The 17,435-nt window shown below is 35.5% G+C and overlaps 1 protein-coding gene across 2 annotated transcripts in view; it reads right to left on the reverse strand.

Moving 5' to 3' along the window:
- Positions 1–17,435, reverse strand: part of LOC104862105 (phospholipid-transporting ATPase IB-like) — a 68,255-nt gene that overhangs the window by 25,721 nt on the left and 25,099 nt on the right. For both annotated transcript variants that reach the window (XM_033759860.1, XM_010623817.3), the window contains exon 6: positions 138–199. In XM_033759860.1, the coding sequence (XP_033615751.1) occupies positions 138–199 (62 nt within the window). The remainder of the gene's footprint in view (positions 1–137; positions 200–17,435) is intronic.

The following is a 17,435-nucleotide window of genomic DNA, read 5'->3' on the forward strand; positions in this document are numbered from 1 at the left end:
TGTATATAAGCAATTGCTACAATAATTTCTCTTAGAAATGTATCAGAATTAGAGAACTTTATAATGCTTAACAAGTTTGATTTAATTTTTCAGTTAGAAACAAGGAAAACTGATTTAAAGCACATGAATAATCTTACCGTATAAATACAATTTCCAAGAAACAAATAGTCTGCAGTTCGACCATGTGGCAAAACAATATCTGAAAAATGAAAAAAAATCATTTAAAAATATTTATACAGTTTATTATTTTGAATTCATTTTTAACAAAGTGATTAGTTATGGTCGCCAAAAAATATTTATCAATTGTTGGGCATATTTCTAAACTGCTCTGCCATTAACAGCACTGCTTTCATTGCCTGTCACAACTGTGACTTTATCCCCAACTCTTACTCTCCCAAAGACATATCAAGCAACAAAATACAGAAGTCACAGGGAAAACATGAATGTTTTTATTAAAGGCAACTCCACCTCCATAAACCACATGACAGAACCCATAAAGTAAAAGTCCAGACATCCCAGTGAGTAATGGTGGGGGAAGAGAAATTTTAGCAAATTTTTTATCATGTGTTTCATACTATTCTTCTTCTAAGTTACTAAAACAATAAAGAAAATAGATATTTTGGACATTATGTCAGGATTTCATAATTCTTTTCAGTTACTGCTGAATCTGCTATAAAACTTATGAATTCCATTCTGTAAATATCTGAAGATTTGGGTGATTTTTACATATCTTCTTTATGTTTTTAGGTTCTTGAATACATATTGCTGATATCTATTTCTGGCTGATATTAAAAATTTGGAGTGTGGCTGGGGATTTAGCTCAGCAGTTCGGTGGCCTGCCTTGCAAGCGCAAGGACCCGAGTTTGATCCCCGGTACAAAAAAAAAATTTGGAGTGCAAACTCCTAATCCAAACACCAACTTGGTCTGTTTGTATATTTGAACTCAATTATTGCTTTTCTACTGAGAACCTACTAAAATACTAAAATATATCCTTTCCTAAAGCTATATGCTATGGAAAATTCAGGGAATCTTATTAAAGAAAATGTAGATAAATATTTTAAACCAACTAGGAAAATTACAATCATAGTTCTAGATTGTGCATTACCAATACTTTGTGAGTTTATTGGGAGCAGGATGGTAGTATAGATGAGAAGAACTGACAAGAAAAACAAAGAAAACCACTGTGCAGGAAGGTGATGTTGAATTATCCTGTTCAGAAATGTATTCACAGAGGGCATAGAGAGATTAGAAGCTATGTTGAGAAAGAAGGGAAACTTCCAGTACCAACATTACGATGTGAAACAGAAATTCTTTTCTTTCTGGGTATTGCACAAAATCAATAATAGAAGGAAAACTGCACAAAATCTATGTCAGAGAAACAAGGAGATAAAGTATCTTCAAGTTCAGTAAGCTAATGAAGCATCCAAGCATCTGAGGTAACTATAGAAGGTAGGCTTGCTGCATAGTAGTAAAAGATTCTCTGATGTAAATAACAAGTTGGCCTAGGACAGCAGATTAGCAAAGCAGCTGATATTCCTTAAAAGAACCCTGTCTGAAATAGACAATCTAACCACTTCCATGAAGAGCAATAAAAAGGAAGTAGGCACAACACCCATAAAATGCAACAGGGTGGGGGCAGAATGTTCTATTTTATGATTTGTGTGGTTGTTTCTCATTGTACTATAAATTTGTGTCATATGTGTATCTTTTCAAGTGGAATAAAACAAATGAGTGGAACAGAATAGAACAATTTATCAGATGAAGGATATTCATAAGGGAATTTTGCAACAAAACCTATTCTAACCAACCAAACAGGAAATGATGAGGGAAGCTAGAGCAAAAGACCATGAACATTTGACGTAGTTAACGATAGATATAAGAATAAAAATCCAGAACAAATGTGGTGATAGCATGATAAATGTGTTTGTGATTATCCTACGTCCATACATTGTGGGAATAGTGCAATTTATATCATTCACAAAAGTACCAATGAAGTAATTGGGAAATAGAGTGAGCTTGCAGAAGGGCTCAGCAGGTCAATAAAGAACACTTGAAGGCCGGGGATTTAGCTCAGCTGTTTGGTCTGCCTTGCAAGGACCCAAGTTCAATCCCCAGTACCAAAAAAAAACAAAAGAACACTTGAAGTTAACAAGTGCTGCGTTGGTGTTGCAAATACATTTACAATGTAGAGGTATGCCATGGACAAGGCAAAAGGAAGATGGAGAAAAGGGAAAAGGAGAAGAAGACAAACATGATCATTTTATTATTATTTATGTGAAGGAATAAATGAATTTGAGGAAATAGAACAGTGTTCAGATAACATAATTAAAAAATGAACTACAAGGAAAAAATTCAAAACTTTCTGAGTATCAAGACTATAAAAATAATCAAGAAAACCAACCACATAATGAAAGATTAGAAAAACACATCAAAACAAGAAATAGAAAGTAGGATGAGACATATTAAACAAGATCTATTTTAAAATGAGTTTTAAATAAAATCTCCAAATAAAACTTGACTTGATGCTGTGTACAAGCAGCATACCTAAAAAAAAGAAAAGAATTCCATATAATTGAAAAATAAAGGATGTCAAGAAAAATACAAATTAAAAAAATGAGACACTATATTAACATTATCTAAGAAGAAAATGAAGCTACAAAGAAGACAACGAAGGGTACTTTGTAAAGCTAAATGAAAAAGTTTCAAGAAATATGAAATAGAGGTATTAGTGCAACAAATAAAAAATATTTCCAAATCATAAATTATGAGAAATACAAAGGAAAATAGGTAGGAGAGTAGCAGAAGACTTTCATCTTTCTCATTTTCTAACAGATCAAGTGTGAGGAAATAAGCAAGAAAGAGCTTTCATCTTTCACCCATGAAGAAGTAGTGAGTCTTGACTCCTCCATAATAAATTAGAAAGTTGGACAAAATATGTGAAATAACTTTTTTTTTTCAGACACTGGTAAAAAGCATAACAAAACTTTGATCCGTGAAAGAAGAGTAAAAAATTAGATGAGTCCTATTATCTCATCCTTGCTTCTTACCTAGAGGCAGTTTTAGGATTACAGGGTAGACAGAAAGAGCCCAAAAACAGCACAACATTTTTGCTGAGTTAATGAGTCAGAGATTGGACTTTAGAGAAGCCAAGGTGGCTCAAATCTGCAGAACACAATATGGGAACTAGAGAACGACCTCCAGAAATTCATGTGTGATCCTCATAAGTCCCTGACTGGAGGTTAATTTAAATGTATGTACTAAGCAATTCCACCAGGCACCAAAGAGCACTACCATGGAAAAACAAATTACCATAGCAGTGCAAGATAAAAAAATGCCAGATCTAATACAGATGTAGGAGCTTCTCAAATTCTCATACTCCAAACAAAAAAAGACTTTGTTCAATATATGAAGCACTTAGTAGAGATACCAAAAGAAATAGATTACTTTTGTAAAGAAATAAAATTCATCTGAAAGATAACTAGAATCATCTTCTTTAAAAAGAAGACAAATTTTGAAAAGATAACAAAATAACTCATTTAATTAAAAGTACTTGGGGGCCTCGGCACAGGAACAGTGAGTGGTGCAGCCACATGGAGCTTGCCTGGGACTACAGCCCCACATCTCCTGGCCTCAGTGGAGGAACTGTGAGAGATGCAGCCATGAGGGTGCCTGCAGCCCCCACCCACCTGCATACACCTCCAGCCTCCTGGCTGGGCTCGTATCTGGATTCACACAACAGAGGCACAGGGAGTCATAAGGGCCACTGTTCTGAGCTCTAGCCTCAATTTTGATTTAATTCACACAGTTAAAGGTGATAGATTAATAACTACCACAAATTGTCATTTTTCTGAGTTGTGCTTGATGCTAGTGTGTTGCTGTTTGCATCACTTGGTCTAAGGTGTTCTGATTGATTTAATCAGTTGTCCTTCCTGGTATAATGAAAATGAGATTGCCTCAAAGTAATTAGAGTCTCAAAACCTAAAGACAAGCTATAACAGGAAGATCAAAGTATTCACCTAGAAATTAAACCAAGGACAGTGCCAACAACAAAAATAGAAATGAGAAAAACATTCAAGCAAGGCACAAGCACAGACACAGGCTCCCTGTTCATCAAAGGCAAATTTTAAATTAAATGAGGTGGAATAGTCTGATAATCAAACCACTGGACATCCTGAACTGATAGCACAGGAAGTAACAAAACAGATGAATGAGGATCTAGAAAAATTCAAAACAGAAATAATTTCTGAGAAAACTAGAGATGGTGAGCAGAATGAAAGACATGATTAGAGACTCTAGAACAGAAACAGATTAAAAAAAAAAATACATGCGCTCAGGACCATAATAAAAGCCAGGAATGCTCCACATAGGAAAGAAATGGAAACCATGAATGCAGAACATAGGAAAGAACTGGAATCCATGAAACAGATTCAAACAGATATTCAGGAGATTAAAAACTCTATTGAAAGTATACATAACAGACTGAGCCAATCTGAAGACAGGATATCAGATATAGAAGACAGGATAGCAGTCAGTGACTATGGAAAGATGGATCTTTTTTTAAAAAGTAAGGTAACATGAGAAATCAATCAAACAGCTCCTAGATGATACAAAGAAGAATAATATACGATTGGCAGAAGTCCATTAAAAAGTATGAGAAAGTACAAGTGACATGAAAAATTGTTCATAGAATTAATGACACAAAACTTCCCAAACACAGAAAAAGAATTTGACATACATATAAGTGAGGCTTATAGGACTCCAACTAGCCATGATCATGAAAAATCTATGCCTAGACATGTAATAATCAAGATACCAGAAACTCAACAGAAGAATGAAATACTATGAGGAGTTAGAGAAAACAAATCACATGCAAAGGAAAGCCCATCAGAATCACAGCAGGCTTTTCAACCCAAACACTCAAGTCAAGGAGAGCCTGGAGTGAATCTCTAAAAGAAAACAATCTCCAACCTACACTGATGTATCCTGAAAAACTATCTTTCAAAATTGATGGGGAAATAAGATACTTCCATAACAAAGAATGCTTGAGAAACTTCATGAAAACCAAACCAGCTCTCCAAACAATTCTAAATAGTATCCTAAAAAAGACAATGAAGATCACAATTCCATGAGGCCCAAAAGAGCAAATCCAGCAGGCAAGGCATGAAATTAAGGGGGGGGGGATTAAAAAGAGCCAACAACAGGAAAATAACATGATGATAAGTCAATACATATCAGTTATAACCATCAATGTTAATGGCTTCAATTCACCAATCAAAAGAAAGACTGGCTGAATGGATTAAGAAGCAAAATCCAAAAATATGCTGTATACAAGAAACACAACTTGTTCAAAGAGAAACTCATAGACTGAAAGTAAAAGGAGGGAAAACAGTTCTCCACAGTTCCTGAGACAGGAACTCAGAAAAAGCAGGGGTAACTATCTTATTCACAGACAAAGTAAATTTCAAACCAAAACAAATTAAGAGAGATAACGAAGGTCACTACATCCTTGTAAGGGAACAATCCTAAAGGAAGAAATGGCAATCATAAATATATATGCACTAAATACTAATGTCCCCAATTATACAAAACAAATATTAAGGGACATGAAAAACCAAATAAGTACTAATACAACTGTAGTAAGGGACTTCAATATGCCATTATTACAAATAGACAGATCATCTAGACAAAAAATCAACACTGAAATACTAGAATTGAACCAAGCTTTTGAACAAATGTATTTAATAGACATCTGCACAGTGTTCCACCCCCCAAAATCAGAATATACATTCTTTTTATCCGCACAAGGGTCATTCTACAAAATACACTACATTCTAGCTCATAGAACATGTTTAAGTAAATTCAAAGGTGTTTAAGTTATCCCATGTATATTTATCAGGCCATAGTGCAATTAAACTGGAGATCGATAGCAAAAGAAACCACAAAAACTTCACAAACACATGGAAATTGAATAACACTCTCCTGAATAACCAATGGGTCACAAAGGAAATTAATGAAGAAATGAGTCAGTTTTTACAAATTAATGATAATACCAATATAACATACAGGAATCTATGGTATACAATGAAAGCAGTTCTACAAGGGAAATTTATAGCAGTGAATGCCCAGACTAGAAAAACAGAGTGCTCAAATAAACAACCTAATGTTAAACTTTAAATTTCTAGAAAAAGAACAAGACAAACCCAAAGCTCGTACAAGGGAGGAAATTATAAATATCAGAGCAGAAATCAATGCAATGGAGACTAAGATAATGATACAAAAAAAAATCAACGAATTGAAGAGTTGGTTTTTTGAAAGAATAAATAAAATTAATAAACCATTAGCCAAACTTAACAAAAAAGGAAAGAAAAGGCTCATATCCATGCAATTAGGAATGAAAAAGCAGAAGTCACAACAAATCCAGGAGAAATCCAGAGTATCATCAATATCTACTTTGAGAAGCTGTACTCTAATAAAATGGAAAATACAGAAGAAATGGACAGATATCTAGATACATATGAATTACCAAAGTTGAAAATAGATAGAAAGTTGAAGAAGATAGAAAATTCTAAGCACCCCAATTACAGTGAAATTGAAAACATAACTAAAATTTACCAACAAAGAAAAGCCCAGCTCCTGATGGTTTTCCTGCTGAATTCTACAAAACATTTAGAGAAGAACTACTGCTGCTACTTTTGAAACTTTTCAGTGAAATTGAAAGGGATGCAGTACTTCCAAATTCATTCCTAGAAGCACATGATTCCAAAATCAAGGAAAGACCCAAACAAGAAAGAGAACTACAGGGCTGGGGATTTAGCTCAGTGGTTCCGGCGCCTGTCTCACAAGCATAAAGACTGATCACTGATACCAGAGAGAGAGAGAGAGAGAGAAAGAGAGAGAGAGAGAAAGAGAGAGAGAGGCAGACAACTACAGGCCAATCTCACTAATGAACATAGATGCAAAAATCTTCAATGAAATACTGGCAAACAGAGTACAGAGGGTCATCAAGAAGATCATACACCCTGATCAAGTTGGATTTATCCCAGGGATGCAAGGATGGTTCAACATACATAAATCAATAAATGTAATACACTTTTTTTTTTTGAGACAGGGTCTCACTATGTAGTTGAGAATGACCTGGAACTCACTATGTTGTCCAGGCTGGTCTCAAACTCACAGCAATCCTCCTGCCTCAGCATCCTGAGTGCTGCAATTACAGGTGTGTGCCACCATGCCCAGCTGTAATATACTATATTAAGAGCCAAAGACAAAAACTATGTGATCATCTCATTAGATGCAGAAAACTATTCAACAAAATTCAACACCTATTCATGATAAAGAATCCTGCAGAAAATGATTAAATGGTCTTTATCTCAACTTGATAAAGGCTATCTATGAAAAAACAACAGCCAACATCATACTAAATGGTCAAAACTGCAAACCTTCACACTAAAATCAGGAAAAAGACAAGGATGTCCACTGTCACCACTCCTGTTCAATATAGTTTTGGGAAAACTAGCAAAAGCAATTAGACAAAAGAAAGAAATAAAAGCAGTAAAGACAGGAAAGGAAGAAGCGAAACCCATTATTTGCTGAGGATATGATACTTTATATAGAAGACCCAAAGAACACCACCAAAAGGCTTGCAGACTTAATTGACAGATTTAGTAGAGTAGCTGGATACAAGGTCAACACTCAAAAATCAATAGCCTTCTTGTACAGAAGTAACAGAATTACTGAAGTTAAATTAGGGAAATAATCATTTTCACAATAGAATTAAAAAATGAAATAACTAGGAATCAATTTAACAAAGGAAGCAAAAGACCTCTACATTGAAAACTATAGCACTCTGAAAAAAGAGATTGAAGAGGATATAAGAAAATGGAAAGACATCCCTTGTTCCTGGGTAGGAAGAACCAATATAGTGAAAATGGACACACTTCCAAAACTGCTATATAGATTCAATGCAATCCCAAATGAAATCCCAACAGTATATTTCACTGAACTAGAGAAGACAATCCAAAAATTCATTTGGAACAAGAAAAGACCTAGAATAGCAAAATCAATTCTAGGTAATAAAGATAAGGTAGCAGGTATCTCAAGCCTGAAACTTGAAACTACACTACAAAGCCACTGGGATAAAAACAACAGGGAACTGGCAAAGATACAGACCCAAGGATCAGTGGAATAGATTAGAAGATGCAGAAACAACTTTAGACATACTCAGCTACCTCATCTTTGACAAAGAAGCCAACCATCCTCACTGGAGGTAAGATAGCCTCTTTAATAAGTGGTGTTGGAAAAACTGGATTTCAACTTGCCAAAGGTTAAAACTAGACCCCTATCTTTCACCATGCACTAAAGTCCAAGTGTATTAAGATCTAAATATTAGAACAGAAACACTAAACTTGCTGGAAAATAGGTTAGGTAGAACTCTTGAAGACATCGGCATAGGAAAAGACTTTATGAACAAATATTCAGTGGCATGGGAAGTAGCACAAAGAATCAACAACTGGGATCTCATCTTTTTAAAAACCTTCTGTACTGCAAGAAAAACCACCAGAGCTAAGAGACAACCTACAATTTGGGAGACAAAATTTACCAGTTCTTTCTCAGATAAAGGCCTACTATCCTGAATATATAAAGAACTCAAAAAAAAATCACATCCCCCAAATCTTTTCTCTTCTCTCTCTTTTTTTTTTTTTGGTACTGGGGGTTGAACTCAGGTCCTTGTGCTTGCAAGGCAGGCCACCGAACCGCAGAGCTAAATCCCCGACCCTTCGTCCCCCAAATCTTAAAGGTCCAATTCAAATATGGGCATCTGAAATGAGCAGACATTTCTCACACAAACAAGTAAAAGCAGCAAATAAACATCTGAAAATATGTTCCACATCAATGGTTATTCGAGAGATGCAGATGAAAACAACACTGAGATTCCACCTCACCCCACAAAGAATGGCTGCTGTCAAGAAATTAACCACTAACAAATATTGGTGAGGTTGTGAGGAGAAAGGAATCCTTCTCCATTGTTGGTGGGAGTGCAGACAGGCGCAATCACTGTGGAAATCAATATGGAGATTCCTCAAACACCTAGCATTAAAAGTCCCATTTGACCTAGCTATTCCCCTGCTGGGTATCTTCCCAAAAGGATTAAAAATATCATACCACAGTGATATTTTCTCACCCATGTTTATAATGGCACAGTTTGTAATAGCTAAAACTTAAAAACAGCCCGATTTCCCATCAACTGGAAACTAGATAAAGATGTGTTTTGTTTTGTTTTTATAAAATGGAGCACTACTCAGCCATGAAGAATGAGAAACTAGAGACATTTATAGCTAAGTGGATGCACAGTGAGGACATACTCAAGTGAAATTAATAGCACACACATGTGTAAATACTGAATAGTTTCTCTGGTGTGATAAACTAAAAGTGTAAATAAGAATCAAAATGTATAAATGATATTGTGTAATAGGAAAAAATGTCTAAAGGTATAGGGGAAGTAGGAGGGGTAGGGGAAAACTAAGAAGGGAAAAGAAAAAATAAGATACAAGCAAAAAAATGGAAACAAAGTCTTTGTAAATAGGGAAGAGTGGAGCTGGTGAAGGGAGGTCAGGGGAATGGGGAAAAAATAAGAACCAAGATATATCATGTAAAGATACAAGACCTTAATGATAAATGTAACTGTACTGTATACCTAAAATGTACCAATAGAGAAAAAAACTATTCAGCAACATAAAATTCATAATGCCTAGCATTCATAACAAAATTATCAGATGTGAAGAAGTAAAAACTTTGACCTCCTAAGCAGTAGAAAATTGGCAACATAAGCCAATCTTAGAATCAGCAGGAAGCTCTTTATTTTTTCCTATTGGTACTAGGTAATGAACCCAGGGCCTTGCTGACACTAGGTAATCACTCTACCTCTGAGCTACATCCCTAGCCCAGAGGAAAAGCAGTACAATAGTGTCTTTTCTCACTGCTGAAACAAAATACCTGAAACATAATGTCGAAGGAGAAAAGGTTTATCTCAGCTCACAGTGTGTAGAGGTTTCAGTTCATAGTTTGCTGTTTCCAAAGCTGCGTGGCATTGTAGAGGCGCTTGGCAGAGGAGAAACAGTATATAATATGCAAAGGCAGGCAGAAAGTATCAGGCAGCAGCAACTAATGGTATCAGCAGAAGAAGCAGCAGGCCTGCCTTCCCCTTTCTCTTTATATTCCATGCAGGCTATAAGCTTACTGATTGATGGCACCCACACCCAGGGTGGGGCTTCCATTATCTACATCCTTAATCCCAGCATCACATCCTTAATCCATATTCACACACCCTAATCTAGGCACCTTCAAAACTGCCTACCTATGACCAAATGATATAAGCCACAACAAATAGCTACTATAAATATTGTGAATATGTTCAAGGATTTGAAGGAAAATATCATAGAGAAGACAATAATTAAAGACATAAAGAAGAAAACAGAATTTCTAGAAATGAAAAATATTAACACTGAAAGGAAAATGTCACTCATTGTGCTTAACAGCAGAAACACTACTAAATAAAAAACAATGAAATTATACTACTAGTTTATCTTAGATTATTGAAAAGAAAGTTTTGTGTTATCTGTCTGTTTCTTCTTCATAAGAAACTTTATGATATACGTCTTTTACTCCAAGTAACTACTTGGAAGATGATACATAGTATAGCTATTCTTTTATTTTGTAATGAAAATTTGTTTTACTTTTTCATCAATGAACATAAAAACATGGCAAAAGAAATTCAAATGGACCAAAGCAACAAGGATATTATAAATAAATACAGATGTAGGAAACAGCAAGGGTTTTAACCTATGTGTAGTTAGAGTGCCAGAAGAAGAAAGTGAGACAAAAGAAATGATAATCAACAATTTTTCAAATTTGATACTAACTATAAACCAACAGATCCAAGGACTTTGAGCAATTTCATGAAGAATAAATACAAATAAAACTATAGCATAGCATATCAAAATTAAATTACTGAAAATCAGTGACAAAGATAAATCTCCACATTGTGTAGAGATAGAAAAGACATTACATAAAAAAGAAAAATATAAGAACTATCATTGGCTTTTCAACAAAAACATGCCAAACAGAAGTTGATGGACTGACACTTTAAAAGACTTGAAGAAGAGACTTCCAAGAAGATGGTAGAGTAGTAAGCAGCAAAAAATCAATCTTTCTGGGATTTGGAACCCAGACACTGGAAAATAATAACCTGTGGAAGAAAAGGAAGAGGGAGGAAGGATCTGATGGGGAAAGTTGCAGCCTGTAGAAAAATTGAAGAGACAGAACCTAATGGGAAAAAAGGAAGAAAGTATTGGCACTTTCTCCCTGGATCCTGGTTTATGGCTCATGAGAAAGAAGGGCCAAATCTATGAGACACAGTGAAGGCAGGGATTTCCAGGAGACTCCAAGGAGAAACACAGTGGTGCCGTGGACCTGCACGTACTGTGAGCTGCATTAGTTGGTGAGTGACTCCATCCCAAGCACCTGGAGTGAGGGCTTGGTTGCCATATCAGGGAGGGAGCTGACTGAATCTGGGCTGGAGCCTCACCTTGGCTTTATTTTAGGGCTCCGTGCTTCATAATCCTCCAGTGACTGGGTGAAGATCAGCCATTGGTGACCTCTGTAGGCAAGAAGCCATGTTCAGGCCAACAAGAGACACCCACACTGTTTTAAGACAAATAACTCAGGCCCCATTCCCACAGCCAGAGATCAGGTTCAGTCCAAATCTCCATGAATTTGAGGCCCCAGAATCAGCATCTCTGCCTAATCCTACTGCTTGTTTGCTGGTGACTGTATCATCCAGCAGGGACTTGGGCTTTGACAATTGTCTTTTTCTACCAGCGAGAGTAGGGACACAACTTAAATTGGACACTGCCCCAAAACCATACTCCAGAACATAACCATACTTTTACAAAAATCACAATTTTTTTTCTTTTGCTTTGTTTTGTACATTTGGTTGGTTTTCTTATTCTGTTTGTTTTTGTTAAGTGTAAGCATTTTTAGATTTTTGTTTGGTTTTGTTCTTATACTTTTTTTTTTCTTTTCTTCTCTTCTTTTCTTCTTCACTGGTTTCTTGGAGTTTGGATAAATTTCCTTTTGTCCCCTGCCTTGCTTCTTATCTTTTTTTCTTCCCAAATTTTTATTATTTTAAATTTTTCTCTCCTTGAGTATTATATCTCTCCATATAGTTTCTTTCTTCTTTCTCCTGATTTTTCTTTTATCTTCTTTCTTGCCAGTTTTTTAACTTTATTTAATTTTATAGGTATCCTTCGACTCAATAGTAGATTTTTTATGCCACTTTTCCCTTCTTGTTTAGTGTAGTTTAAGGTTTCAAATGTTTTCCCCTGCATTCCCCCACTTCCCAACCCTATATCTTTAATAGTATAACTATAAAGCTTTGTTAATCTTTTGATACTGAACTGTAAATTACTACTGAATTATTTTCTACCATTAATGAAGATGTAGTAGTCATATTTAGTACATATTAGCTATAAGTGAATACCTAGGTAGCCTTAATATCTACACTGTAATTGCCAACTTTTTCCCCCTAGGATTAAGTGTAGTACATAACTGATTTTTATGACACATTAATGTCTAATTTGTTTTTGGATGATGTTACTGTAGATAATTTGCTTGATATTAACAGGATCACATACTTCTTGCTATTTCTTTATAAGCCAACACTCAGAATGGCTTTATGACATTAACAACATTACAGTAGATTCCCACAGAACTTGGATGTTGGGTGAACTACACTGCATCTTCACCTCACAAATTGACTAAGCTACTTGGATCTTGGGTCTGTGGCAAAGGATTATAGTGAACTGGGGTCAAAGTACATCACTAAAAAGTAACTTCTATACTGATAGCAAGGTCTTTGGACTATAAGCATATACAACCTCAGCATAAAAAAAAAAAAAGAACACAAACAAAATCAATAGATATATGAGAGGGAAAAAAGCAACAAAATGCCTCCCAAAAGTCCCACTTCCCTGAAGCCAACTCAGGGAGTACTAAATGGCAGAATAGCACAGACTATGTACTCAAATTAATTGAAAGGGTAGCAGAGGAGCTTAGAAAGCAGATCACGGAAGTACTTAGCAGGATTAGAGAAGATATAATTAAACAGACAATGGAAGTAATAACCAAAAAGATGCAGGAACTTTCAAAAGGCATCTATAAAAGACTAGATGAGCTACACAAAACAATACAAAATGAGTGAGCAGTTTACCAAAGAATAAGAGTCCATGAAAATGTTTCAAACAGAAATGCAAGAGACTGAAAGGCACACTGAATAAAATATGAGCAGTAGAACTGACCATTGTGAGGACAAATTTAGAAGAAAATGATGCCTTCAAAGACCAAATAATCAGTGACACCTTAAAAACAATAAACAGCATGAAAGATGAATCCAAAAATTGCTAGTTGATGCAAAGAAGACTAAGAATAATTAGAATAAGTGAAAAATCAGAAGATAATGGGAATGATATAAAAAAACATGTTCACAGAAATAATACCAGAAAACTCCCCTCATATAGAGAAAGAAATAACATAGATAATAAGTGAGGCATATTGAGCCCTAAACAGTTATTACCAAGAGAGAACTGCTCCACTCTATACTGCATTCAAAATTCCAGATGTCCATCATAGGGAAAATTTTTTTAAAGTGCTAGAGAAAGGAAACATCACATACACAGATAAATCAAAAAGGATTAGAGCAGGCTTCTCTACACAAACCTTAAAGGCCAGGGGGGCTTGGAGTGAAGCATTTCAAGCCCTAAAGCAGTGGTGGTGAACCTTTTAGAGCTTTAAATGATGCAAGCAGCCTACTGCAGCACATATGCCATAGGTTTGCCACCACTGCCCTAAAAGATAAGAACTTCCAACTCTAGCTTGTGTATTCCACAAAAAATTCCTTTAAAGTTGATGGACAAATAAGGAGCAATTCAAGAAATTCATAACCAGGGCCAGGGATTCAGTTCAGTGGTACTGCCACCTGTCTCAAAAGTGCTAGGTCTGAGTTCAATACCAGGTTAAAAAAAAAATTCATGACCATCAAACCAGCATTACAAAAATCTTTGAGGATGAAAGAGACAACAAAGCCAACAATGCCAATATATCAAAAATAATGAATACACATGGTGGGATGAGCAGTGAAGTAAAACAGAAAAAAATGAGGAAATCAGCAATAGGAAAATAATGCAATGAGACAAGAATAAATCAATGCCCTTTAGTAACAATTCTCAATGTGAATGGTCTCAGTCACTCAGTCAGAAGACACAGATTTGCAGAATAGATCAAGAAACAAAACCCAACAATATGCAGTATACAAGAAACACATTTAATTAAAACTAGGCTCACAGATTAAAAATCAAAGAATGGAAAATAATATTTCATGCAACAAGAATCTGATAAAAATCAGGAGTTGCTATCATAATTTCAAGGAAAGTGGATTTCAAAACAAGACCAATTAGAAGAGACAAAGGATAGTATATACAGGTTAAGGGAACAATTCAACAGGAAGATTTAACAATTATAAATATATATATGCACCAAATACTAGTGCACCCAACTTCATAAAGCAAACCCTAATGGATATGCAAAAATCATATGAACATCAATACAATTGTAATACGGGATCTCAAAACTTCACTGTCACCAAAGTACAGATCAGCTAAGTAAAAATTTAACAAAGAAACCAAATGTTTAAACAAATGACTTAATATTTACAGAACGTTCTACCCAACAACAGAGTACACACTCTTCTCAGCAGCATGTGAGACTTTCTCCAAACTAAACCACATACTAACTCATAGAATATGCTGCAGTAAATGCAAAAGAACTGAAATTATTGCATGCATATTATCAGACCATAGTGCAGTGAGACTAGAAAGCTATGGCAAAGATATCACAGAAATAATGAAAACACATGGAAATTAAATAATATGTTCTTAATCAATGGGCCACTGGTAAAATTAAGGAAATTAGACAGTTTCTATAATCAAATGATAATGCCAGTCCAACATTGTCTTAGTTACTTTTCCTCATTGCTGAGATAAAATATCCAACACCCAAAGTCAAAGGAAGAACAATTTATTTCAGCTCACAGTTTAACAATTTCAGTCCATAACTGACTGGCTCCAAGGCAGGATGGCATGGCAGAGGGGCACTGCAGAGAGCAGTGCATGGCAGACATAGGACACCAAAAGTAAGCAAGCAACAAACTATAAATTAGTAGTAGCAAGTCCTCATTCTGTCTTTTATATTGTCTCCCTGCCATGACCAGGGATCAAACTCAGGACCTTGCACTTGCGAGGCAGGTGTGGCACCACTGAGCCCTCTGTCCCTTATATATTGTACCCAGGCTACCTGCCCTTAGAGTGGACAACACTCACACCCTTAATCTTAGCATTGCACCATGAATCAATCCCACACTCTATTTTCAATCACATCTGAAAAAGCCCCACCTATGACTACATGAGTAGGACATCTAGAGACAAACCATTACAGATACATTGGAACCTATGGGTCACAATGAAAAAAGCCCTAAGTGGAAAGTTTAAAGCAGTAAATTCCTCAGTTACAAAAACAGAACACTCTCAAACAAATAACTCAATGATGGGCCTAAAGAGCCTAGAAAAACAAGAATAATCCAAACCCAAATCTAGTACAGGGAAGAAAATAATAAACATCAGAGTAGGAATTAATGAAATTAAGACTAAAAAACAATATAAAGAATCAATGAAGGGCTGGGGATTCAGCTCAGTGGTGTCACCACCTGCCTCTCAAGCACAAGTACTCAAATTCAATCCCCAGTACCAAAACAACAACAACAACAACAACAACAACAACAACAACAATAATAGAATCAATGAATTGAAGAGTTGGTTCTTTGAATGACTGAAGAAAATAAGCAGCCTCTTAGCCAATCTTATTAAAATAAGGAAAGAAAAGACCCAATCTATGCAACTGGGGAAAAAAAAAAAAAACGAGATGAAATCACAACAGATTCTGTGGAAATCTAGAATGAGCAACTACTTGGAGAACCTTTATTGTAATAAAATGAAAAACTCAGAAGAAATAGATAAATTCTTAGATACATATGAAATACCAAACCAAACCAAGAAGATATAAAATTTTTAAATTGGCCAGTATCAGTTAGTGAAATTGAAAAGATGATAACAACAACAACAACAACAACAATAATAATAATAATAATAATAAACCTACCCACTAAGAAAAGTTCAGGTCGTAATGGAGGATTCACTGCAGCATTCTACAAGAACTTTACCAAAGATCTGGTGCCAACACTCCTCAAACTCTTTATTAAAATTGACAGGGAAGCTGTACTCCTAAAGTCATTCCTGGAAGCAAGCATTACCCTTATTCCAAAACCAGGAAAGGACACAACCCAAAAAAGAGAGCTATGCACCAATCTCTTTAATGAACATAGGTGCAAGAATCCTTAAGATACTGGCAAATATATTGCAGCAAATCATCAAAAAGACTACACTCCATTACCAAGCAGGATTCATTCCAAGGACACAGGAAGTGTTCATCATATGCAAATCAATAAATGTAATTCACCACATAAATATAAGTAAGGACAAAAAGCATATGTCCATCTCAGCCAATGCAAAAATAGCATTTAATGAAATACAGTACCAATTCATGCTCAAAGAGCAAGCGGGGTGAGGGTGGTTAGAGCCCCAGTATTTTTTGCTTGCTAGGTATAAGTTATAGACTCTGTCCTATGTACATGGGTTGGTTGGAAAAAACAGAGCTCTAACTTAGTCACTTTTGTTAGGAATTTAGGAATTTAGCTCCTTCAACTCAGAATTGGAGGACATGAGAAATTCTGTGGTACTGCCCCTGCTGGTGAGATATAGTAATCTTGCTGGAAAACTCAAAAAAACAATAGTCCCATATTCTTTACCACTTACTTGAAGTGGACCTTCCACCAGGCTAAGCTGTGACATGAGGAAGAAGGAAGCAGTGTATGGATCAAAAGTCAAAGACTTCTTTTTCTTACTAAGCTTTAATAAATTTGCTTGAATACAGGTTTCTTCTTTATTTTCAGGACAATTTCTAGAGCTCCTACAGGGCTGGGTTCTGATAGTTTGATGCGCTTTGCTTATTTGTGTGGAGAATGGATCCTTGAAGTTCTTCCCATCCTCATCCTGGAGCCAGAACTAAACCTTCATAATCTTTTGATCTTTATCTTTGTTTCTGGCTGAAAGTTTCATTCATTTTTACAGTGGCTTTGAGCTATATAATATGCAGAGTCAGTTTTAAATGCAAACATACATTTCAACACATATCTGATTTTTAAAAGTTTAAATATGTTCAAGATAAAGAACATCTTGCTAGAAATATTCAACAGAAACTAAATCTAGGT

This window comes from Fukomys damarensis, unplaced genomic scaffold, assembly GCF_012274545.1.
Source record: "Fukomys damarensis isolate Sample0158 unplaced genomic scaffold, DMR_v1.0_HiC HiC_scaffold_38, whole genome shotgun sequence".
In the NCBI taxonomy this organism is placed as follows: Eukaryota; Metazoa; Chordata; class Mammalia; order Rodentia; family Bathyergidae; genus Fukomys; species Fukomys damarensis.